This window comes from Pseudophryne corroboree, chromosome 5 (assembly GCF_028390025.1).
Source record: "Pseudophryne corroboree isolate aPseCor3 chromosome 5, aPseCor3.hap2, whole genome shotgun sequence".
Lineage (NCBI taxonomy): Eukaryota > Metazoa > Chordata > Amphibia > Anura > Myobatrachidae > Pseudophryne > Pseudophryne corroboree.
In genome coordinates, this window is record NC_086448.1 from 106,210,209 (window position 1) to 106,236,413 (window position 26,205).

The window sequence follows — 26,205 nt, forward strand, 5'->3', positions numbered from 1 at the left end:
ATGACAATGATGTGGACTGGCATGCCTCTCCCTGCTCTGTATGATAATGATGGTGACTGGCATGCCTCTCCCTACACTGTGTGACAATGATGGTGACTGGCATGCCTCTCCCTGCACTGTATGATAATGATGAGGGGTGGCATGCCTCTCCCTGCACTGTATGATAATGATGGTGATTGGCATGACTCTCCCTGCACTGTATAATGATAGTGACTGGCATGCCTCTCCCTGCACTGTATAACAATGATGGGGCTGGCATGCCTCTCCCTACACTGTATAACAATGATGTGGAATGGCATGCCTCTCCCTGCACTGTATAACAATGATGGGGCTGGCATGCCTCTCCCTGCACTGTATAACAATGATGGGGCTGGCATGCCTCTTCCTGCACTGTATAACAATGATGTGGACTGGCATGCCTCTCCCTGCACTGTATAACAATGATGTGGACTGGCATGCCTCTCCCTGCACTGTATGATAATGATGGGGACTGGCATGCCTCTCCCTGCACTGTATAACAATGATGTGGACTGGCATGCCTCTCCCTGCACTGTATGGCACTCACGTGGGTTGGCATGCCTCTACCTGCACTGTATGGCACTCATGTGGGTTGGCATGCCTCTCCCTGCACTGTATGGCACTCATGTGGGTTGGCATGCCTCTCCCTGCACTGTATGGCACTCATGTGGGTTGGCATGCCTCTCCCTGCACTGTATGGCACTCATGTGGGCTGGCATGCCTTCCTCTCTCTGCACTCACTGTATGACACTCATGTGTTTTGTCATGCCTCTCCCTGCACTGTATGACACTCATGTGGGCTGGCATGCCTCCCTCTCCCTGCACTCACTGTATGACACTCATGTGGGCTGGCATGCCTCCCTCTCCCTGCACTCACTGTATGACACTCATGTGGGCTGGCATGCATCTCTCTGCTCTGTGATGGATCACTGCATCCAGCTCAGCTGGTAAATGAGTAAGAGCACCGCTTTCCTCAGTGATGGAGTGCAGTGTGTGCTGAAATCTCATTGCACTGTGTAATTCAGCTTTCTGCCAGTGCACATGCGTCCTGGGGACAGTCAGTGTTGGCAGCTCCCTGCAGGGTTCCTGGCTGGAATAACTGAGCTGTCCGGGGAGCTGTGGGCGCAGAGTTTGGATCAGGAGGACGTTGGGGGCTCTGCAGACACCTCTGATGATCTGCCAGCAATGATTCTGCAGGGTGTGCACTATCTCCCTACTCTGTAGGCTGCCGGCCGGGGAGGGGGCTCAGCTGCTGCTGGTGGAGCCCCTCTTGCTACAAGTCACGGGGAGAGAAGGGGAGCTGCAGGGTTCCTGGGACTGGCCGGCTGATGCTATCCCAGCCATGATACCATATCAGGCAATCTAACAAAGACGCGGTGCCTGGATCTCAGAGCGGCTGGTGCTGCTGCTGCCTCATTTATTTCCACATTTCAGTCTCTTCTTTTAGAGTGTACTTTATTCTCTTCCAATGGTCCAAAACAACATGTCCAAGACTCCCTCAGCCTCACAGGAGATCCACACGGACGTCCTGGAGAACCCTGTCCCTACCATACAGGTACACGGCTAAAGCAGCAGGCTTCTCTCTTGTTTGCTATGTTGTTTCCAGTGTCTTTCCGCGTAGGAAGTGATGGGATGCAGACTGCTGTATGTTACACTGGAGAGGGATATGCCAGATTTTCTATTAATGCAGAGTTCAGCAAATGTATCATATGCAAGAGTTAGGCTAGGTACCCCATGGCTGTGCAGCTGGTGCGGAACTACAAGTGACAGCAAGCCCTGTGGGAGCTGCACTGTAGCCCCAAGTTTCCTAATGCTTTATGCACAGATACAGCAGTTTGTTTCTTTTATTATCAGCAGAGGGGGTGTAAATGGCTGGAAAGTCATGGTAGGACTTGTAGTTCCACAGAAGGAAGACTTTGGCTAGGCTAATCTGTACAGCATCAGTGTTTATTATAAGCAAGGTGTGTGTCAACATTTCTTAGCCATAGAAGTTGGCACTTTGATTGTAAGTAGAAATCCAGACATGGCTAGTATGCATTGTGGGGCCAGTGACTGAATGCACCTGTCTTAGGTGGCGCTCTGTACACAGCAAATGTGTGCCTTGGGTATGCTCAGCGTATACCATGGTGCAGCCTACATGTGGGAAAGCGCATACAAGTGTAAAAAAATCACATCATTACCCTTAATCACCATGGGCAATGTACCCACAGATGTTTGCAGTGCATTTGTTAAAGACAAGTAACAGTGTATAGGAGTCACACTGATCCTGATGCTGTATGACACATGTTAAATCAAATGTAGTTTACGTAAAAAACAATGCTGCTTGGAAAAATAGGTATTATATTTAATAGGTATATATTCGTGCTGAGGCTTCACAGCATGCACCCAGCTGTGTGTCAATGTTGCACACAAGACATACATTATTTTTATAATTTATATAGTACTACCAACTTACGCAGTGATGCACAGAGAATAGTCGCCATTCATATCCGTCTCTGCCCCATTGGAGCGTACAGTCTAAAGCTGGCCATACAATAGTACGATATCGCATACGAATGTTGCATTGTGTGCACATTGTAGGTGTTTTGGGTATGATTACGATGCAATGCGCCCGGGGGTATGATTAGGATGTACAGCCCCCGTGGGTCGAATGTCGCATCCTCAGATCTTATGTGCAGCCCATATTATCCGTCGTAATCGTATGCACATTGGGGGTTATTCCGAGTTGATCGCTCGCTAGCAGTTTTTAGCAGCCATGCAAACGCTATGCCGCCGCCCACTGGGGAGTGTATTTTAGCTTAGCAGAAGTGCGAACGCTTGTGCAGCAGAGCGCCTGTAAAAACATTTTGTGCAAAACAAGACCAGCCCTGGACTTACTCTTCATGTGCGTTGATTCTTACGTTGGAGGGTTGGCTTTTGACTCACACACCCGCCCAGCGTTCGCCCAGCCATGCCTGCATTTTCCCTGAAAACGATAAGTTGACACCCAGAAACGCCCACTTCATGTCAATCACTCTGCGGCCGTCAGTGCGACTTAATTCTTTGCTTAAGCCTGTGCAAAATCAAATAGTTCGTTGTACCCATACGTCGCGCGTGCGCATTGCGGCCCATACGCATGCGCAGAAATGCCGATTTTTAGCTGATCGCTGCACTGCGTAAATCGGCAGCGAGCGATCAAGTTGGAATGACCCCCATTGTACCTTGTTTTATGCACATACAATGCATCGTATACGATCATCATTTTATTGAGTGCCATTTCCTTCCAGGTAATCAGGTGCTTTTTGTGAGGCACGCAATCGATTGATAGATTGTATGCTTCATGGCATGCACATAAAACTCCAAATCATGTGCTAGGGGTTCCCGGGGGGATTGAAGGAAATCTTATGAGGTATCGGATGCTGGTTGTCCTAATGTGTGGCCAGCTTTGAGTCCCTAACATACAAGAAGACCAAACTTTTTGAAATCACTGCGCCCTAGAGTATCAGAATTTTTTTCACAGCACTTCTAGGCCTAAAGTTTCTTATTTATCCTTAGGCAGTGGTGTAACGCGATATTTCTAGGCTCTATAGCAAAAGTTTGTAATACCAACCAATGGTGATAAATGTATATGGCACATGTAACTTTACACAGAGATCATTGGCTCCACTCAGCTCTGGGTTCCAAAGCAGCTGCACCATACTTGCCTACCTTGCTGGGCAGTCTGGGAGGCGTGACATCACGATCGTGTCATCGTGGCACCACCCCCCCTCCCCCCACTATACAGTGCAGAGAAACTAGGCACTGTATAGCGGGGAGCAGAGCTACAATGATGCGACTCAGCTCGAATTGCGTCATCGGATCCCCTCGGCCTCCCACTTGTTCTCTGCTGTGGGTGGCCAAGGGGGGGAGTGGAGAGCCTGACAGGGAAAATGGGAGGCTTGCCCACCCTTTCGGGGGGCCGGGAGGGCCACCCGAATTTCGGGAGCTTCCTGCCCATTACGGGAGGGTAGGCAAGTATGAGCTGCACCCCCTGCACCTATGGTAGTTACACCCTTGTCCTTAGGGTCAGTTATATGGTGAGAGACAGGATTCCTGTTTGTACACATATTTTATGACTGCAGGCCACAAGCACTGGTTTTGTCTACTACATTGACTGTCAATAATTTGAATTGTTCCTGGACCACCAGCCCAGGCCACCCCTTGAGGCACCCCAGGGTTGCTCGGCACATAGTTTGAGAACCACAGCACTAGGGCAAACACACTAGGGCAGATTTGTCATAATCCAATGATGACCATTTTTTTGGGGGGGAGGAACCTGCAAGAACACACAAACTCCACACAGATTACATACCCTCCAAAATTTTACACATAAAAATCGGTACAAATTAGGAAAGGGGGCGTGGCCACTGATAACCACGTCCCCTTTCCTATACTTTCAATGGAAATTTGGAAAGTCAAAAATCTGTACAGACCATAAAAAAAAAGGTACTGTACCTGCCAAAGAGGTACAGTCGGAGGATATGAAATAAGGCCCTGGTCAGGAATTCAACGCATGGCCTCAGAGTTGTGAGACAGTAATGCTAACGTTACATTAACCCACATACAAAGACACACAACCAAGCTATAAGCACAAGAAAAGCTTGTTAACATTTTGCCACTAGGCCTGATTAGATAAAAAAACTAAAAATATCACACAGCATATGTAATGGGCCCTACACACTGGTACGAGTGAAAGATATGAACGATATCATTCACTACTGAATGAGATACCGTTGATATCTTTCAGTGTGGAGGCACCAGCGATGAACGATGCGCGGCCCCTCGCTTGTTCATCGCTGGTGCCCCGTTGCTTGTGCATTCAGGCCAATATGGACGAGATCGTCCATATTTGCCTGCACTGCTATTGAGCCGGGTGACAGGGGAGTGAAGAAACTTCACTCCCCCCGTCACTGCCCCCCCGCTGCCGCGTCGCCTGTCGGCCATATCCGCTGTCGGGCAGCTCGGCTGGGGATCTATCAATGTGTAGGAATAACAATGTGTAGGAATAACTTTAACGGTTACTTGATAAGGAATAACATTCCTTATCAAGTACCCGTTAAAGTTTTATATAAAAAAAAAAAACAATATAAAATGATGAAAAATCTGACACACACTCAATGGGCACGATTCAGTTCTGAGAGAGTTAAACAGCGCTAGAAATTAGCTGACGGTGCTTTTCAATCCAGCCCGATGTAAATCGGAGAATGCTCGTTCTCCCGGACTAAACAGGGTGTTTTGTTGGGAAAACCGGCATTCTCCGACTTAGGGGGCAATTCAGAGTTGATCGCAGCAGCAAATTTGTTAGCAGTTGGGCAAAACCATGTGCACTGCAGGGGGGGCAGATGTAACATTTGTAGAGAGAGTTAGATTTGGGTGGGTTATATTGTTTCTGTGCAGGATAAATACTGGCTGCTTTATTTTTACACTGCAATTTAGATTTCAGTTTGAACACACCCCACCCAAATCTAACTCTCTCTGCACGTTATATCTGCCCCACCTGCAGTGCACATGGGTGGTCATTCCGAGTTGTTCGCTCGCTAGCTGCTTTTAGCAGCATTGCAAACGCTAGGCCGCCGCCCTCTGGGAGTGTATCTTAGCTTAGCAGAATAGCGAACGAAAGAGTAGCAGAATTGCTACTAAATATTTTCTTGCAGTTTCTGAGTAGCTCCAGACCTACTCCTAGATTGCGATCAGCTCGGTCCGTTTAGTTCCTAGTTTGATGTCACAAACACGCCCTGCGTTCGGCCAGCCACTCCCCCGTTTCTCAAGACACTCGCGTTTTTCCCTGACAAGCCTGCGTTGTTAGCACACTCCCGGAAAACGCTCAGTTACCACCCAGAAACGCCCCTTTCCTGTCAATCACTCACTGATCAGCACTGCGACTGAAAAGCGCCGCACGAACAACAGCAAAACTGCTAAGTTTTTAATTAAATAACTAAGCACATGCGCCCTGCGTACCATGCGCATGCGCATTTAGCAACAAATCGCTGCATAGCGAAAATCGGCAACGAGCGAACAACTCGGAATGACCACCCTGGTTTTGCCCAACTGCTAACAAATTTGCTGCTGCGAACAACTCTGAATTACCCCCTTAAGTGCCTGGCGCAACGTTGTTTCTGCTGCGCTAAGGGCAGATATCAGCATCATGCCAGCACTTTTTTCGGATTTCGGCTTGCACTCTCGGAGGGTGCGAGAAGAAATCCCATTGTCAGGTTTCACAGTGAGCTGTATTGAATAACCCCGGGAGCTAATTCTCGGCGCTATTGACTCTCTCAGAATTGTATCGTGCCCAATGAGAAAAGTAAATGTCAGCTTTGTAGATGAGTTTGCAATCAGCCAATCAGTGCTGTCATCGAGCTAGACTGAGAAATATTCACAAACTCCATGGTTTGAGTACATGTCTGTCGTTTTGTGACTTGCGCATGTGTACGATCTGAGGTGCGCATGTACCCTATAAGCCGCAGCCTGATTGAAAGGCTGGGTACATTTGGGGGCGGGGAAGAGATGGCGTTGTTCAGCATTCCATAAAAATGGGAGCGAGTCACCCCAGTTTTCTAGGCATGTCGAGGCCAGAGGCTGTGACCTTAGATGCCCCTTCTCGCACTCTTCTCGTCTCTCCGGATGCAGGAGCAAGCATCGATGCAAGAATATCTGCATATGGACGTATTCATGCGGTTTGATCTGGGGGCATCACAATTCACAGAATTTTCACACTACACAAACTATGCATGCGTGGGGCACCCGGATAATGGTGCCCTACACCAACACACCCATGTCGGAAAAATAACAAAAAGAAATGAAATTATTATTTTTATTATTATTATATTTAGTACATATTTCTGTAATTACTTCTATCCTTTTTCCAGCTAGCATATCCTTTGATTATATAGTTATACAGTTTTAGAACTTTGTTAAACTAATCTCACAAGTTTACTGCAAGTGCTAATATACAAGACACATATTAGGTGGGATGTACTATATGTCATCGCCGCCCCTCGACGCCTACCGCAGCGATACTAATCGCATATGTACTAACATATGCGATTAGTATCGCAATGCGGTATAGGAGGCCCCCGCGATGATGTCTGCAGGGGTCGGCGGGGGTCAGCACAGGTCTCCGTCACCTCCTAGACCCGGGAGGTGACGTGTGCAGGGAGTCCCCGGGCTCCTCCTCCTCCCCCCTGCAGCCGGAAGGGGATAAGGCTGTGCTGCGGAGGAGAAGGAGGAGGGGGGCCGCACCAGCAGCAGCTCAGTGATACACAGGTATGCCGGGGGGAGGGGGGTCGTCATGAGCAGCGCGGGGCGGCGGCGGGATGCAGCGGCGGTGGTAAGAATCCCATAGGCTTCTATAGGGTATCGCCATATGATTTAGATTTTGCTCTCATAGGGGGTCATGCTAGGTGTTTTCGCTGCGGTGCGATCAGGTCAAAATTCGGCAAAACTGCGCATGCGTATGCACCACAATGCACAGGCGCATCGTACGGGTTGTGGGGGTAGTTCCAAGTTGATCGCAGCAGGAATTCTGTTAGCAATTGGGCAAAACCATGTGCACTGCAGGGGAGGCAGATATAACATCTGCAGAGAGAGATAGATTTGGGTATGGTGTGTTCAATCTGCAATCTAATTTGCAGTGTAAAAATAAAGCAGCCAGTATTTACCCTGCACAGAAATAAAATAACCCACCCAAATCTAACTCTCTCTGCAAATGTTATATCTGCCCCCCCCTGCAGTGCACATGGTTTTGCCCAACTGCTAAAAAATTTCCTGCTGCGATCAACTTGGAATTACCCCCACAAAGCGGTTCGTTGCTGAGCGATGGATTTAACGAAGAATCCATTCGCACAGCTGATCGCAAAAAGATTGACAGGAAGAGGGTGTTTGTGGGTGTCAACTGACCGTTTTCTGGGAGTGGTAGGAAAAACGCAGGCATGTCCAAGCGTTTGCAGGGTGTGTCTGACGTCAATTCCGGACACGAACAGGCTGAAGTGATCGCAGCGGTTGAGTAAGTTCAAACCTACTCTGAAACTGCACAAAACCTTTTTTGTACCGATCGGCTGCAAAAGCGTTTGCACACTTGCAAAGCAAAACTATACTCCCCCATAGGCGGCGACTATCTGATCGCAGCGCTGCAAAAAGTAGCTAGCGAGCGATCAACTCGGAATGACCCCCATGGTGCATAGCAGCCATTGTCAATTTCAAAAAGAAGCTAAAATTATTATGTAATGGGCCTATCCACAAGAAGCACGTGACCACAGTTTTTGTATGAAGCTATAATTCATTTATTTGTATGGCAATACATGTTTCAGAAATATGCCCCATGAAATTTAACACAAGCAGCTGAATTGTGAGACCGAGGAGCTTGATTAGATGGATGATGCAGCATAGGAGCTTGGTTAGATGGATGATGCAGCACTGGAGTATGGTTAGATGGATGATGAAGCACAAGAGTATTGTTAGATGGATGATGCAGCACAGGAGTATGGTTAGATGGCTGATGCAGCACAGGAGTATGGTTAAATGGATGATGCAGCACAGGAGTATGGTTAGATGGATGATGCAGCACAGGAATATGGTTAGATGGATGATGCAGCACAGAAGTATGGTTAGATAGACGGTGTAGTACAAGAGTATAGTTAGATGGATAATGCAGTACAGGAGTATGGTTAGATGGATGGTGCAGCACAGGAGTATGGTGAGATGGATGATACAGCAGCACAGGAGTTTGGTTAGATGGATGGTGTAGCACAGGAGTATGGTTAGATGGATGGCACAGCACAGGAGTATGGTTAGATGGATGGTGCAGCAAAGGAGTATGGTTAGGTGGATGGTGCAGCAGCACAGGAGTTTGGTTAGATGGATGGTGCAGCACAGGAGTATGGTTAAATGGGTGGTGCAGCACAGGAGTTTGGTTAGAAGCATAATGCAGGAGTTTGGTTAGATGAACAGTGCAGCACAGGAGTTTGAGTAGATGGACGGTGCAGCGCAGGAGTATGTTTAGATGGAAGATGCAGCGCAGGAGTATGGCTAGATGGGCACTGCAGCACAGGAGTTTGGTTAGATGGACGGTGCAGGGCAGGATTATGGTTAGATGGATGGTGTATCGCAGGAGTTTGGTTGGTTGGACGGTGCAGCACAGGAGTTTGGTTGGAAGGACGATGCAGTACAAGAATTTGGTTGGAAGGACAGTGCAGCACAGGTGCTTGGTTGGATGGATGATGCAGCAGCACAGAAGTATGGTAAGTTGGATGATGCAGTACAGATGCATGGTTAGATGGATGATGCAGCACAGGAGTATGGTTAGATGGATGGTGCTGCACAGAAGTATCGTTAGATGGATGGTGCAGCACAGGAGCTTGGTTGGATGGATGATGCAGCAGCAGCACAGAAGTACGGTTAGATGGATGATGCAGTACAGATGCATGGTTAGATGGATGGTGCAGCGCAGGAGTATGGTTAGATGAATGGTTGCTGCACAGGAGTATCGTTAGATGGATGCTGCTGCACAGGAGTTTGGTTAGATGTATAATGCAGCATAGAAGTATGGTCGGGATCCCGGTGCAAGAGGGCTATTCCCACTCGTGGGTGTCCACGACACCCATAGAGTGGGAGTAGATCCTGCGCGAGCCACCGAGCCTGCAGTGCAGCGAGCATGCAAGGTGACTCTTATCGCTCGCCCCGCTGCCGGCATTCTGCTGTCGGGATATTGACAGCCGGCATCCTGCCCGCCAGTAATCCATACCGAACCTGTTAGATGGATGGTGCAGCACAGGAATTTGGTTAAATGGATAGTGCAGCACAGGAGTATGGTTAGATGAACGGCGCAGTACATGAACTGTGCAGTACAGGAGTATGGTTAGATGGACGGTGCAGTACAGGAGTATGGTTAGATGGATGATGCAGTACAGGAGTATGGTTAGATGGATCGTGCTGCACAGGGGTATGGTTAGATGGCTCATGCAGCACAGGAGTACTGTTAGATGGATGGTGCAGTGCAGGTGTATGGTTAGATGGTTGTTGTAGCACAGATGTTTGGTTAGATGGTGCAGCACAGGGGTATGGTTAAAAGGATGGTGCAGCACAGTCGTTTGGTTAGATGAACAGTTCAGCACAGGAGCATGGTTAGATGAACAGTTCAGCACAGGAGTATGGTTAGATGAACAGTTCAGCAAAGGAGTATGGTTAGATGGATGGTGCAGCGCAGAAGTATGGCTAGATGGACTTTGCAGTGCAGGAGTTTGGTTAGATGGACGGTGCAGCGCAGGAGTATGGGTAGAAGGACGGTGCAGCGCTGGAGTCTGGTTAGATGGACGGTGCAGTGCAGGAGTATGGATAGAAGGACGGTGCAGCGCAGGAGTATGGTAGATGGACGGTGCAGCGCAGGAGTATGGTAGATGGACGGTGCAGCGCAGGAGTATGGGTAGAAGGACGGTGCAGTGCAGGAGCATGGTAGATGGACGATGCAGCGCAGGAGTTTGGTTAGATGGACGGTGCAGCACAGATGTTTGGCTAGATGGACGGTGCAGTACAGGAGTTTTGTTATATGTGTTTTTTGAGAGCTATCCACAAATATTAAATAGTCCCCAAATTGCCTACGAATGGGGCGCAGCTGTTAGCTCCATAAAGTATGTTCCGCTGTCCCTCCATTTCCGATAGCAGATGCAGACCTCATAGGTATCCATGGGACAGCGAGGCTGTCAGATTCACCAAGTTTGGCCCTGGCAGCTAGCGCCGTTAGCCTATTGAAGCCTATGGGCTACATTTCATAAAAATTACCAGAAGAGGGTTCCTCCTGGCAATGGCCGTTGCACGTGCGTGATCAGCAGACCTCGCATGCACAGGAGTCCCGATAGAGGATTGAAGAGACTGCTGATGTGGTCACTTAACTCCGAACAAATCGCAGAGATAGGCTCCTTACGGAGCCCCTGTCCCAACTGTCAGAAGGGCCAATGGGCAAGTGGGCCAGTCCGGTCATAGAGAGAACAGGGAAGGCCGCGCGCACCGCAGCTCCCGGCTCTCTGTTTGTGCCCCCCGCAGCCCGGAGTACCTGTTTCTAACAAAAATGGGGGGAGGGGTTCCGCAAGCCCCCCCCCCTTACTTGTGACACGCCCCTGTGCACTGTGCCTGTGTGTCCCCTCCGCTGTGTGTGTGCAAAGGCGAACGCACACACGAGAATGCCAGGGTCCAATTCTGGCCCCAGTCCATCCCTGACTACAGGGTATCGACTCCTAAGGGGGTGAAAAGGGGTAACATGTTCTGCCCAGCAATCCTTTGCTTGGTGGAAACTGGGCACATCGGCTGGTGATTATTAACACAAATATTGCAAAGCACTAATTTGTATAACATTACAATACTAATGCCTAGATTTATCAATCCTTGGAAAGTGATAAATTGCACGGTGATAAAGGGGTCTATTCAAGAAGCAGTGAAAAGAGTGGAGAAGTGAGCCTGTGGAGAAGTTGCCCATGGCAGCCAATCAGCTGCTCCGTACAACTGTATAGTATGCAAATGATACATGTTACTTTAATGCTGATTGGTTGCCATGGGCAACTTCTCCACTGGCTCACTTCTCCAGATTTTTCACTGCTTCACGAATAGACCCCAAAGCAGTGCAGTAACTAGACATTTTAGCGCTGTGTGCCGTAGGCGTGCTTAAGAAATATAGGGGTGTTGCTTCATGGTGATGGGGTGTGGCCACAAAATAGTAACAATTCATATTACGCTGCACAGTAGTCTCAATTCAAATGACACCGCACAGTAGCGCCACTACACCATGTAGAGCTCCTTTTACACATTACGGCAGGCAGAGTCCCCTTTTTACACAGTCCAGCAGACAGAGTCCCCTTTTTACACATTTCGGCAGGTAGAGTCCCTCTTTTTACACATTATGGCAGGCAGAGTCCACTTTCTAAACAATACGGCAGGCAGAGTCCCCTTTTTACACAGTACGGCAGGTAAAGTTCCCCTTTTTACACAGTACGTCAGGCAAAGTCCCCTTTTTATACATTATGGCAGGTAGAGTCCCTCTTTTTACAGATTACGGTAGGCAGAGTCCCCTTTTTACACAGTACGGCAGGTAAAGTCCCCCTTTTTACACAGTATGGCAGGCAAAGTCCCCTTTTTATACATTACGGCAGGTAGAGTCCCTCTTTTTACAGATTACGACAGGCATAGTCCCCTTTTTACACATTACGACAGGCAGAGTCCTGCTTTTACACGTTACGTCAGACCAGGGGCGTAAGTACATACCAGATGCCCGGAGGCGGAAGAGACAATGGTGCCCCTCTCCCCCACACACAGAACCACATATATGCACACAGCCACATACATACATATACACACAGCAAGATATATACATATATATACACACACAGCCACATATATGCACAGTGCATACAGCCACATATATACATATATATATATACACACACACACACCTAGTCACATATATACACAAACACACACACACCCAGCCACATATAAACACACACAGCCACATGTACTCATGTACATGCAAAGCCACATATGTACACACTTTCTTTATCCCTGCCCCGGCACTCTCCCCTGTCAGCCCCCTCTCTTGTCACTTCCTCCTCATGTAGTTGCTGCTGCCGCTGCTGGACCTGCCTCTGCGTTCGGGAGCCGCTGCCGCTGCTGGACCTGCTTCAGCCGGTGTGTCAGGAGGCGGGAGCCGGAGAATGGGTGCGGGATCCGTGCACTCGGGAAGCCCTAATGCAGGAGCCAGGCAGCCAGACTCGGAGTGTCAGGCGGCGGGCAGCGGGGTACAGTAGGCAGGAGACAAGCAGCGGGGTCAGTAGGCGAGAGCCGGGCAGCAAGGGACAGGAGGTGGGAGCCGGGCACGGGAGTCAGCTGCAGCACACAGTACAGGCAGCTTGTAATGAGTCAGTCTGACTCATTACAATGCCGCAGACTTTGGGGATGCGGTCAGTTGCGCCATCAGGGCGACTGTGCTGTGTGCCAGGCACTGCTGGCACACGCATAGTTATGGCCATGCCCCAAAGTACCAGCTCCCAACTGCCATGTTACAGTGTTTGAAAAATGACAGGAGCTGATTGGTTTTCACTTCATCACTATGCAATTTATCAATCTCCAAGGCATGATAAATCTGGGTCTAAACCCTTAAAATAATAGACATGGTTCTGCTGCAGCTCTCAGAAAAAGAGTGTTACCAGCAATTTGAAATGCACAATGCACACATCACAGGGCATCATTGTCAACCAGCTCATTCAGTGCATTTATGACCAGCAAGTCTTCATAGCTGCCAGTCACTGTTCCGTTAGGGGAGCACCTCCATCCAACATTGCAACCTGCTGCAGAGGAGTGATTGCAGACCATGGTAGACACATACAGTACAGCTCACTGTAACCACTCCAGTTCTTTAATATATTGTATTTCTGCAGCGGGGTACACTGGGGTTCCACAGGGACTTACATCGGGGTGTAGAGTTGGATCTTGATCCAAGGCACCAACAGGCTAAAAGCTTTGACTGTTTCCAAGATGCACAGCGCCACCTCCTCTATAACCCCGCCTCCATGCACAGGAGCTCAGTTTGTAAGTTGGTGCCTGCGCTGCAGGCAGCTAACAGGGAGGGCTGCGCTAGGCAGCCCTGAAAAGAGCTTTTTAAGAAGACGGAAGACTTCAAGGGCCGCAGCACAGGCACTTAAAAGTGCTATATGTCATTCTGACATATCGTGCTGCGGCTCCCTCACCTCCCCCAGCGGTGCTGTATACTCCCGTGCCCTGGTTGCTGGGTACTTACAGAGGAGGGCTCCAGTTTCTCTTCAGGCACACACACTCGCAGCTGCTCTCCAGGATCGCGGGGCCGCATTACAGGGAGGAGGTAAGAGGGTCCCCCAGACGGGACATGCTGAAAATCGCGATCCGCCGCGGCCTCTAGCAGACGGGCCGCACGCGCTGGCGTGGACACTGTGGCCGTACAGGGACCCCACGAGACCACCAGGGCAAGGGACACAGGTCGGATTACCTCATAATCCGCTTTAATAGGCCCCGCAGTAGCCGGTGGTGAAGTCCTGCAAGGGGTTAAGGCTCTGACCTGTAGACCCTCCCCCAGGCGCCATTTACTGCAAATGTTCCCGCCCTGGAGCTGCATCTCTCTGTCTCCCTCACTCCCTGTCAGCGTTTGGGCGCCATTACACACATGCTGAGCTGATTCTGGGACTGCTGGGCCTGCATCATCAGCGCTGTGCATTTACAGGACACTTAAGTAATTTAGACAGTGTTAGTTAAGAACAAGTGCATTACTACAGGAATAGTTAGTACAAGTACCCTGTGATATACATCCTGGGGGTCATTCCGAGTTGGTCGCTCGTTATTTTTTTCTCGCAACGGAGCGATTAGTCGCTAATGCGCATGCGCAATGTCCGCAGTGCGACTGCGCCAAGTAAATTTGCTATGCAGTTAGGTATTTTACTCACGGCATTACGAGTTTTTTTCTTCGTTCTGGTGATCGCAATGTGATTGACAGGAAGTGGGTGTTTCTGGGCGGAAACTGGCCGTTTTATGGGTGTGTGCGAAAAAACGCTACAGTTTCTGGAAAAAACGCGGGAGTGGCTGGAGAAACGGAGGAGTGTCTGGGCGAACGCTGGGTGTGTTTGTGACGTCAAACCAGGAACGACACTGACTGAACTGATCGCAGATGCCGAGTAAGTCTGGAGCTACTCAGAAACTGCTAAGAAGTGTCTATTCGCAATTCTGCTAATCTTTCGTTCGCAATTTTGATAAGCTAAGATTCACTCCCAGTAGGCGGCGGCTTAGCGTGTGCAAAGCTGCTAAAAGCAGCTTGCGAGCGAACAACTCGGAAATGACCCCCCCAGTCTTTACTGTGCATTGTTATATCTATATACGTATATAGCTTTACTTAGTGGTACAGTTTGTACTTAGTATCCAGTGCAGTTTTATTGTTTGTAATAATTTCTGCATTGTATATGTGACTGAGTGTGTGCCAATAGCTGCGGTGTGATTTCTATTTCGTGTATCTCACACGTATTGCTATCCCTGTATTCTGTAACCTGAGTGCGGCTAAGTGCATCAGGGTTATTATATAATATAGTGTTTCATAGGATATACTACCTTGGTATTTTTCTCTGTGTTTTACAGTCACCACATACTTCTTAAAACCTCTGTTTGTGTTCTGCGTTGCGGTCATACTATACAGGGTTTTTTTTGTAAGGTAATTTGTCTGCTTATTTTATACTATTTCACCCTTAAGTTACGCTTACATACCGTATAATGGGGGTGATTCCGAGTTGTTCGCTCGCTAGCTGCTTTTAGCAGCATTGCGCACGCTAAGCCGCCACCCTCTGGGAGTGTATCTTAGCATAGCAGAATTGCAAACGAAAGATTAGCAGAATTGCGAATAGAAATTTCTTAGCAGTTTCTGAGTAGCTCGAGACTTACTCCTACAATGCGATCAGCTCAGCCCGTTTCGTTCCTGGTTTGACGTCACAAACGCCCTGCGTTCGGACAGCCACTCCCCCGTTTCTCCAGACACTCACGCGTTTTATCCTGGCACGCCTGCGTTTTTCCGCACACTCCCAGAAAACGGTCAGTTTCCGCCAGAAACACCCACTTCCTGTCAATCACACTACGATCAGCAGAACGATGAAAAAACTTTGTTACGCCGTGAGTAAAATACCAAACTCGGAATGACCCCCAATGTCTGCTAAACAGGGTAATAGATCCATTGCTGATCGGTTGTGTCTATGTTACCTTCGGGACCTGAAAGTGACATAACGAGAAAGCAGGAGAGAATTTCCGCCCTTACACCACCTAAGTGTTTTGTCCGTTCTCCGTTCGTTAGTGGTTAATTTTTATTTCTATGCTTCTATGCACGATTGAACCCTCGCGGGCTCGCCACGCTTCAGGCTTGGTGTCGCCACAGGTTACTATTCCATATAGTTTGTGACATGGACCCAGGGGCTTATGGGAAAGGTCCTCTCCACGAAGGGAAACTAGACGCTACCATCCTGCACCATGCAGTGCTGACGCCACAGATTACATAGCAGCTGAGGGTTCAGGTATTGGGGGTTCTATACCACATGATCAGTCTGCAGCAACGGGGGCAAATCAAGACCCATCTTGGGCTGCTTTCTCTAACTTTCTCTAATTTACTGACTACGCTAGTCACTAGACTTGCGCCCCCTATGGGACCTCCTGTGCCGTTACAGCCAGATACACTGTCCTCTCAATTACAGCAATTAAATCAGTCTCTGGCTAAGCAAAATCCTGACTCTCGCCCACCTAAGACCAAGGGGTCATCTAAACGGGCCATTATTTCCTCACAATGCACACATGTTTCGGATACCTCGTCCGATGAAGATGGCGCTTACACTGACACTTCAGACACTGATGCAGATGCTTCTGATGGGGAATCTCTGACACAAGTGGATGTTCCTGACCTCTTGGAGGCTATCAGGCTGATTCTTCAAATCGATGATGACGAAGAGCCTCCAGCTACCTCTAAGAAACCAGATAAGTTTAAACGTCAGAAGGTTACTAAATTAGTTTTACCTCATTCTGACCACATGGTTGACATTCATCAGGAATCCTGGGAAAACCCAGGAAAGAAATTTCCCTGTCTAAAAAGATTCTAGCTCGTTATCCTCTCGCTGCAGAGTTAAGTAAAAATTGAGAAACGCCTCCGTCAGTGGATTCACAAGTCGCACGTCTGGTGGTGTCCTCTGCTCTGCCTCTCAATACCGTCACCTCACTGAAGGAACCGACGGATAAGCGTGTGGAGGGTTGCTTGAAGTCCATTTTCACTCTTGCTGAAGCTGTGCATAGGCCCACTTGCGGCTTCTTGGGCGGCAAAAGCTATTGAAGCCAGGGTTCAGGAAGTTGAAGTGGAACTACCATCGGATTTTCCTGATAATGCTAGACAGTGTCTTTCATATATTATTACAGCCTCTCATTATATTCAGGATGCGGCATCTGATGCAGGTATCCTGGTGGTAAAGGTGTCTACTACATCCATTCTGGCTCGCCAGATTCTCTGGTTGCGGTCCTGGTCTGGCGATCTGGACTCTAAAAAGACCTTGTAGGTGATCCCTTTTAAGGGAAACATTCTTTTTGGGGAAAAATCTCAACAAGATTATTGCTGACTTGGCATCAGCTAAGACTGAGTGTCTGCCTAGTACTTCTCCTTTGGCTCCGAAGGCTAAGAGTACTTCCTTTTGTTCCTTTCAACCTCCAGGTAAAGCAAAGGGTCAGGCATACCCGAAACAGGCTTGCACTTCCAAAACCTCTAAGCCCAAACCTAAACGTGCCTGGGCTGTCCGTCAGCCTGCTTCCAAAACAGATAAGCCTGCTGCATGACGGGACGGGCCTCCCCCTTGGGGGAACCCAGGGTGGGAGGCCGACTTCTGCGGTTTGCTCAGAGTTGTTTACAGACCACTTCGGACGCCTGGGTAAGGGAAGTCATCACTCACAGATACGCCATCTCTTTCAGGAAACGTCCCCCTCGCCAGTTTTGCTCAACAAACATCTCTTCGGATCAGGTAAAAGCAAAAACTCTCCATTTGGTGGTATAATCTCTCCCTGATACAGGAATGATAGTGCCGGTGCCTTTGGCTCAGAGGGGCAGGGGGTACTATTCTACGCTGTCTCTAGTCCCGAAACTGAATGGGTACTCTCTGCCTATTCTCAACGTCAAGTCTTTGAACACATTTGTGAAAGTTTCCAAATTCCGTATGGAAACGCTTCGCTCTATTGTTCTAGCTTTGGAGCCCAAGGACTATATGGTATACCTGGACATACAGGATGCTTACCTGCATATACTTATGCAGTGTCGTATCAGCAATACCTGTGGTTTGCTATTGGCAACCTACATTTTCAATTCCAGCCTTTACCTTTCGGTCTGACCATGGCTCCAAGAATTTTCACCAAGGTCATGGCGGTCATGATGGCTCTGCTCCACCGTCAGGGTATCAGGATCCTACCATATCTGGATGACTTGTTGATCCTGGCAAACTCTCCAGAGGTTCTCCTCTGTCATCTGCAACTGATCATCCAATTACTGCAAGCCCATGGGTGGCTCATCAACTGGAAGAAATCTTCCCTGGTCCCTGCTCAGAGCATGGTGCACCTGGGAGCGCTCTTGGACACCCACAACCAGGGGTTGTTTTTGTCTCTGGAGAAGGTCCTGAAACTTCAGGACAAGATAAGATGCTTCCTCTCTCGCCCACGTGTGTCGGTACACTTGGCGATGCAAGTACTAGGCCTCATGGTGTCGGCTTTATACATGGTAGAGTACGCTCAATTTCATTCCTGCCATCTGCAGCAGTTGATACTCTCCAAGTGGGATGGCCTGCCTCACCGGATCAGGACTCACATGATCTCCTTGACTCCGGAGGTCCACTTGTCACTGAGCTGGAGGCTACAGGACCAGCAACTGAGCAGGGGTCGTCCCTTCTGGATCTCCAACTGGGTCCTTCTGGCCAGTCTGCAGGGCTGGGGAGCGGTTTTGGAGCAACACTCTCTTCAGGGTCGGTGGACCAGGGAGGAATCTCTCCCCCAGATAAACATTCTGGAATTGCGAGCAGTGTTCTATGCGTTGACACTAGCCCTGCCTCTAGTACAGAGCAGGCCTGTTCAAGTACAGTCAGACAACGCCACAATGGTGGCGTACATAAATCATCAAGGCGACACTCGAAGCCGCATGGCAATGATGGAAGTGTCACAAATCCTTCGTTGGGCAGAACGCCATTTGCCAGCCATATCGGCAGTGTTCATTCCGGGAGTCTTCAACTGGGAAGCAGACTTCCTCAGTCCTCAGGACGCACACGACGGAGAGTGGAGCCTTCATCCAGAAGTCTTTCAACTCCTAGTAGACAAGTGGGGCCTACCAGATGTAGACCTGATGGCGTCTCGACACAATCACAAGGTTCCGGTCTTCGGAGCAAGGACGAGGGATCCTCAAGCAGCGTTCGTGGACACACTGGCAATTCCATGGAACTTTCGGCTGCCGTACATGTTCCCTCCGGTGTCACTTCTGCCCAGGGTGATAAGGAAGTTCAAGCAAGGAGGAATACTACTTCTTATCTCTCCAGTGTGGCCCAGGCAGCATTGGTTCTCACACCTGCAGGGTCTCTCGATAGAGCGTCCTCTTCTACTTCCACAGTGCCCAGTCCTCCTCGTTCAGGGCCCTTGTGTCTACCAGGATTTGGCCCGGCTGGCTTTGACAGCGTGGCTCTTGAAGCTTCCGTACTGAGGGCCAAAGGATTTTCTGAGGCGGTCGTTCAAACTATATTGAAAACTATATCGTAAACCGGCGTCTGCTCAGATTTATTATAGGGTCTGGAATTCTTACTTCACCTGGTGTGCGACTAACTATTATGACGCATATAAGTTCAGTACTGCCAAGCTTTTGGCTTTCCTGCAACAGGGCCTGGACTTAGGCCTTCGTCTGGCCTCCCTCAAGGTTCATATTTCTGCCTTGTCGATATGGTTTCAGAGAAAAATTGCGACTCTGCCTCATGTTCATACATTCACTCAGGATGTTTTACGGATTCAACCTCCCTATGTCCCGCTTGTGGCTCCTTGGGATTTGTCGGTTGTTCTGGACGCCTTACAAGAGTCTCCGTTTAAACCTCTTGAGTCAGTGGACCTTAAGTGACTTACTCTTAAGGTCTTGTTCTTGCTGGCTATTGCCTCTGCTAGACGGGTTTCAGACTTGGGTGCCTTGACCTGTAGGTCTCCCTTTCTGATATTTCACCGTGACCGGGCAGTTCTTAGAACTCGTCCTGGTTATTTGCCTAAGGTGGTGTCGTCTTTCCACCTTAACCAGGAAATTGTGGTTCCGGCATTTACCTCTCCAGGTTTATCCTCCAAAGAGCAGTCTTTGGATATTTATGTGAATAGAACAGCTTCTCTTCGGAGATCTGATTCCCTCTATTTCCTTTTTGGTTTTCACAAACGTGGCTGGCCTGCTAATAAGCAGACCTTGGCCAGATGGATTAAAATGGTGATTGCACATGATTATGTACAGGCTGGTCTTCCAGCTCCTGCTAGCATCAAAGCCCATTCTACTCGGTCTGTTGGACCTTCTTGGACGGCCCGGCGTGGTGCGACCCTTGATCAGTTGTGGTCCTCAGTGAACACGTTCATAAGGTTCTATGCCTTCGATACTTCCGCCTCCCAGGATGCCTCCTTTGGACGCCAGGTTTTTGTACCCGCTACAGTGCGTCCCCTCCCACGAGGAACTGCTTTAGGACACCCCCGATGTTATTCCCTGTGGAAACATAGAAACATAGAATTTGTCGGCAGATAACAACCAGTTGGCCCATCTAGTCTGCCCCCCTTTTTTTTTAACATTATTTTTATCTCTAACCTTAATTGATCCTTATTTCTTTGTAAGGATATCCTTATGTCTATCCCATGCATGTTTAAATTGCTCTGCTGTCTTAGCCTCTACCACCTCTGATGGGAGGCTATTCCACTTGTCCACTACCCTTTCTGTGAAATAATTTTTCTGCAAATTTCCCCTGAACCTCCCCCCCTCCTGTCTCAGTGCATGTCCTCGTGTCCTATTGCTTCTCTTCATTTGGAGAATGTTTCCCTCCTGGACTTTGTTAAAACCCTTGATATATTTGAAAGTTTCTATCATGTACCCCCTTTCCCTTCTCTGCTCCAAACTATACATATTGAGATTTCTTAGTCTTTCTGGGTATGTTTTGTGATGTAGGCCATGCACTATTTTAGTTGCCCTCCTTTGTACAGTTTCTAATGTATTAATATCCTTTTGAAGATATGGCCTCCAGAACTGAATACAGTATTCTAGATGAGGCAGTACCAATGACCTATACAGTGGCATTATTACTTCTTTCTTTCTGCTGCTGATTCCTCTCCCAATGCAGCCAAGCATCTGACTAGCCTTCCTCATTGCCTTGTTACATTGCTTACCTGCCTTTAAGTCATCTGAAATAGTGACTCCTAGATCCCTTTCCTCCTCAGTAGTTTCCAGTATAGTGCCATTAATACTATATTTAGCTTTTGGATTTTTGAGACCCAAGTGCATGATTTTGCATTTTTTGGCATTAAACTGTAATTGCCACACTCTTGACCATTCCTCTAGTCTACCTAGATCCTCAATCATTTGTTTTACCCCACCTGGTGTGCCTACCCTGTTGCATACCTTTGTGTCATCTGCAAAAAGGCATACTTTCCCTTTAATGCCATTTGCAATGTCACCAATAAAGATATTAAAAAGCACTGGTCCAAGTACAGATCCCTGGGGTACTCCACTGGTAACATTTCCCTCCTGTGAATGCACTCCATTTACCACAACTCTCTGTTTTCTATCCTTCAACCAAGATCTTATCCATTCAATAATCCTAATATCCAATCCCAAACTTTCAAGTTTATTTAGCAGTCTGCGATGTGGAACAGTGTCAAAAGCCTTACGAAAGTCTAGGTAAGCTATATCCATGGCTCCACCTTTATCCATCACTTTAGTCACACAATCAAAAAAGTCAATAAGATTTGTTTGACATGATCTCCCCCCAGTGAATCCATGCTGTTTGGGATCCTGTAAATTGCCGGATTTGAGATAATCTACAACTCTTTCTTTTAAGAGTGTTTCCATCAATTTCCCTACTACTGATGTAAGACTCACTGGTCTGTAGTTGTTTGCCTCTTCCTTGCTTCCACTTTTGTGCAGTGGGACTACGTTTGCTCTTTTACAGTACTCTGGAATTACTCCTGTAGCTAATGACTGGTTGAATAATTCTGTCAATGGTGCTACCAGCACCTCTTTAAGTTTTTTTAGTATCCTTGGATGTATTCCATCTGGCCCCATAGATTTGTCCACTTTCAGCTTTGAGAGTTCTGTTAGGACCTTCTCCTCTGTAAATGTACTTGTTTCATTTTCCTGAATATCCCTGCAACTTAACTGTGGCCCCTTCCCCTCTCTTTCAGTAGTAAATACGGAGCAAAAATAATCATTAAGATGCTCTGCTATTAAATTGTCTCCTTCAACAAGACTCCCAGTGTCCGTCTTTAGTTTTATAATTCCGCCTTTTGTTTTTCTCCTTTTGCTTATATACCTAAAAAAAGTTTTGCCTCCTTTACCCACTGACTGGGCCATTTTCTCCTCAGCTTGTGCCTTTGCACATCTGATTACCTTCTTAGTCTCCTTCTGTCTAATAAGATATATCTCTTTGTCTTCATTATTTTGTGTCTGCTTATATTTCCTAAAAGCCATCTTTATTGCTCTCACAATATTTGCTTCTTCTTTTGCAAACCACACTGGCTTCCTTGTCCTTGTGTTTTTCCTAACAGTTTTGATACAAAGGTCTGTTGCCTTCAATATTGCACATTTTAATGTTTCCCACCTCTCCTGCACTGCTTCCAAGTTCCTCCACTCTGCCAAAGAATCGCTTACACATTTTCCCATCCCTACAAAATCAGCCTTCCTAAAATCCAACACCTTTGTTTTTGTATGGGATAAGTCAGTCTCTGTCTTAATGCTGAACCATACTGCTTGATGATCACTGGATCCCAGGTTTTCACCCACTTTTACGTCCGATAATCTGTCTCCATTTGTAAGTATTAAGTCTAATATTGCGTCTTTCCGAGTGGGCTCCCTCACCAGTGTACCCCGCTGCAGAAAAGGAGATTTATGGTAAGAACTTATCTTTGTTAAATCTCTTTCTGCGAGGTACACTGGGTTCCACAGGGCGCCCACCCTGACGCACTTAGCTTCTTTGGGTTTGTATGGCATTAGCCGCTGGTACCTTCTCCTGTTGCGAGAATGTGGTATATGTGGCTACTAACGATTGTCGTCTCTTTTACCTGCTACTGCATTGGACTGGTTAACAAAACTGAGCTCCTGTGCACGGAGGCGGGGTTATAGAGGAGGCAGCGCTGTGCATCTTGGGAACAGTCAAAGCTTTTAGCCTGTTGGTGCCTCGGATCAAGATCCAGCTCTACACCCCAATGTTATTCCCTGTGGAATCCAGTGTAACTCGCAGAAAGAGATTTAACAAAGGTAAGTTTTTACCATAAAGCTCCTTATCTTAGGTTCTCAAGCTATGGTACATGTACCCCAACACTTGCCTGAAATACGTTCAAGAGGCACCTTAGTCTGTTAAAATTATCACAAAAAAATTGCATTGAATGCTAATTGTATAAAAGTTTATGACAGAACCCCAACAAGCAATCTACAACTGATTGGACTGTCTGTCCAGCATTAGGGGGAACAGGAAGGTTTAAAAAATTATTTCTCTGGCATCCATAAGAGATATTGAGGACAGAATTAGTAAGATGGGGTATAGATGGGTCCAAAGGAGCCAGTGCACTTTAAATTTCTTCCACTGGGTGTGCTGGCTCCTCCTTTCTATGCCTCCTCCTACAGCTCAGTTTAGAAAAAAGTGCCCTCAGGAGAGGATGCACACTCTGAAGCTCCAGAGTTTTTCTTCATTTTCTTTTTAAGTTTTATTTATTTCGGTATGCTGTTTGGGCAACAGCATACCTGCGCCGTGGGAGTTAGGGGGGGTCACCGGCCTCTGGAGGTGCAGGGCCGCTTCCCCGCTGCAGGACCACCGTCCTGAGGGGCTGTTTGTTCAGCAGGGCATGGCGCCTTGGCTGCCGCAGCACGCCGCACGCCCCTAATGCTGCCTGAAGGTGATCGTCGGTGGTGAGTACCAGGGGGGTCTCCCTGTTTTTCTGTGCGGCTGACAGCGCGGGTGTGGTGGACGGATCCCTCCTGGGGGGGGCCCGCTATGGCCCCCGCGTGAGACTGGCATAATATGAAGTAAACCAAGCATTTATGTGAGGTTTTTACACATAGGGAGACACGGCCAGTATAAATATACAGAAGTAGCTCCGGCGCCATGGCGGGGGCCGGGGGCGGAGCTAGATGAGAGCGGGCTCGGCAGCATTTTGGCGCCTTTTTCTGCATAGCAGCAGCTGCAGCAGCCTCCACAGCTCCTCCATAAACTGTCCCTGGATCGCTGGTACCGGGTGTAGGGGTAGAGAGCAGCTATTATTGTGCACTCTAACGCCCCCTTGAGGGATTTTATCAGTTACAGTCTCACTGTGTTTACACATAACAAAATCACTGACAGCCTCACTGGGGCTGTGCAGTGCTGTGTGTGCTCAGGTCCTCTCTTCCCTGTCTCCTCTCACATGCAATTAGGGAGGCCAATCCCGGGATTGGCGGGATCCTGGGATTTGGACCCAAAAATGCAGGGATTTGAATCCCGGGATTGGAGCCTCCAATCCCGGGATTCAAGGGATTACAGTGCGCATGTGCGGGAGGGTGGGTGTAAGTAATATTACTTACTAATATTAGGCGGGCGCCAGCCATGGACAAGCTGAACGCGGCGGCACTTCAAATGTAGCGCCGCCCGCCAGCCAATCAGAGCTGGCGGACCGGCAGACAATCAGGGAAGCTGCCGCAGGAGCGGCAGCCAATCAGGAGCGACTGCTGCGGCCGCTTCCCTGATTGGCTGCCGGTCCGCCAGCTCTGGTTGGCTGGCGGCCGGCGCTTCATTTGAAATGCTGCCGCGTTCAGTGTGTCCATGGCTGCCGCGGCCGCCCGCCTAATAGTAAGTGCTACTACTTACACCCACCCTCCCTCCCGCGCCGCTACCAACCCTCCCGTGCCGCTACCTACACCCTCCCTCCCGCACCGCTACTTACACCCACCCCCCGCACCGCTACCTACACCCACCCTCCCGCACCGCTACCTACACCATCCCTACCTCCCACACCGCTACCTACACCCTCCCTCCCTCCCACACCGCTACCTACACCCTCCCTCCCTCCCGCACCGCTACCTATCCCGGGATTGACCGTTTTTCAATCCCGAATCCCGGGATTGAAAAAACGGCCCGGGATTGGCCTCCCTACATGCAATAGGGCAGGCTTGTAATATATATTATCAGGCTGTGTTTTGTGTGTGTATTATACCTGTTTATCTGATCACAATGGTAAAACAGAAGTCATGCATCCAGCTCAATATCATGTGAGCAGTGTAGTCAGCAGTGACGTGCGGTGAGGACAGTGACTGGTGAGGCACTGGCGCCACCTCTCCTCCTTCCCCCCCTCCCCCCCCCCCCAAAAAAAAAGCATAGGGTTCACCTTCTTTTACAAAGACCAGCACTAGGCTGAACCAGCCAGGGAGAATAATGCCATAGCAGGGGAGACACTCAGTATGGGGTCCCCCTGCCATAGCATTAAGCATCCCCCAAACCAGCCCAGGGTTGGAATTCCTCAGGAAGTAGGGGCCCGAAAATTTTATATGGGGTCTCCCCTCCTGAGCAACAACCAGACATGGGCTGAAAGCGCTATGCCCCGCACACCTGGTGGTGGTGGGTGCGGAGTTCATGGCATACTAATATTGTTCTTTACAGTCGGCCTACAGGTCCCAGCAAGCCTGCCCAAGTATGCCGGCACTTGGTGAACCACAAGTGCCAGCATGCCCGGACATTAAGTTGAGGGGGCGGGGCGATGACACGGTGAACCGTGATTGGCTCGCGGCGGCCATCTTGAATTAAAAAATTACGCTGAGGCGTAATTTTTGAAATTGGAAGCCGCTCTCCGCTGCTGAACTCTGCAGAGTGGCTGGCAGGGGCTGGATCCTCCCGGATCCAGGTCTGCCGCCAGCCACTCTTTCCCCGCCGGGTCCCGCCACCACGATGCCGCGTCACGCCGCCACATGTGCCCGCTGGCCAGCGGATCCAGTGGTTCCGCTGGCCCAATCACATCTGGGGGACTGACAGAGGCGTGCATTCATGTGGGCTGAATGCACGCACCTGTCATTGAGGCACCTGTAGTGGTGCCGCTTCCCCATACATTTTCAATGGGCTTTTACAGCCCATTGCTTTGCCCTGCCACCTGCCCGCCCTCCGCTGCCCGGACTTTAATGTTAGCAGCGGGAGGCACCTCTCCCGCTGCCTCCAACCCTAAAATGCATGGATTTTCTAGGGGGGGGAATGGTTGAAATAATAAAAGAAGATATTTATCACAGACTCTGTGGTAGAAATATCTTATTTTTTTATTATTTTAATCATTATGACAGGGAAGGCACTGCCTCCCTTGACTGCACGTCCCTGGTAGTCAGCCATCTCAGCATGCTGATATCAATGTGGGAGAGAGTCCAGAGCCCTCCTGGTTGGGGGCTATCAAAAC

The 26,205-nt window shown here is 48.9% G+C and overlaps 1 protein-coding gene across 2 annotated transcripts in view; it reads left to right on the forward strand.

Annotated features, from left to right (window-relative positions):
* Nucleotides 1–926: 926 nt before the first annotated feature.
* CACNB2 (calcium voltage-gated channel auxiliary subunit beta 2) overlaps nucleotides 927–26,205 on the forward strand; it is a 570,712-nt gene continuing 545,433 nt past the window's right edge. For both annotated transcript variants that reach the window (XM_063921543.1, XM_063921545.1), the window contains exon 1: nucleotides 927–1,573. In XM_063921543.1, the coding sequence (XP_063777613.1) occupies nucleotides 1,487–1,573 (87 nt within the window). In that variant the 5' untranslated portion in view covers nucleotides 927–1,486. The remainder of the gene's footprint in view (nucleotides 1,574–26,205) is intronic.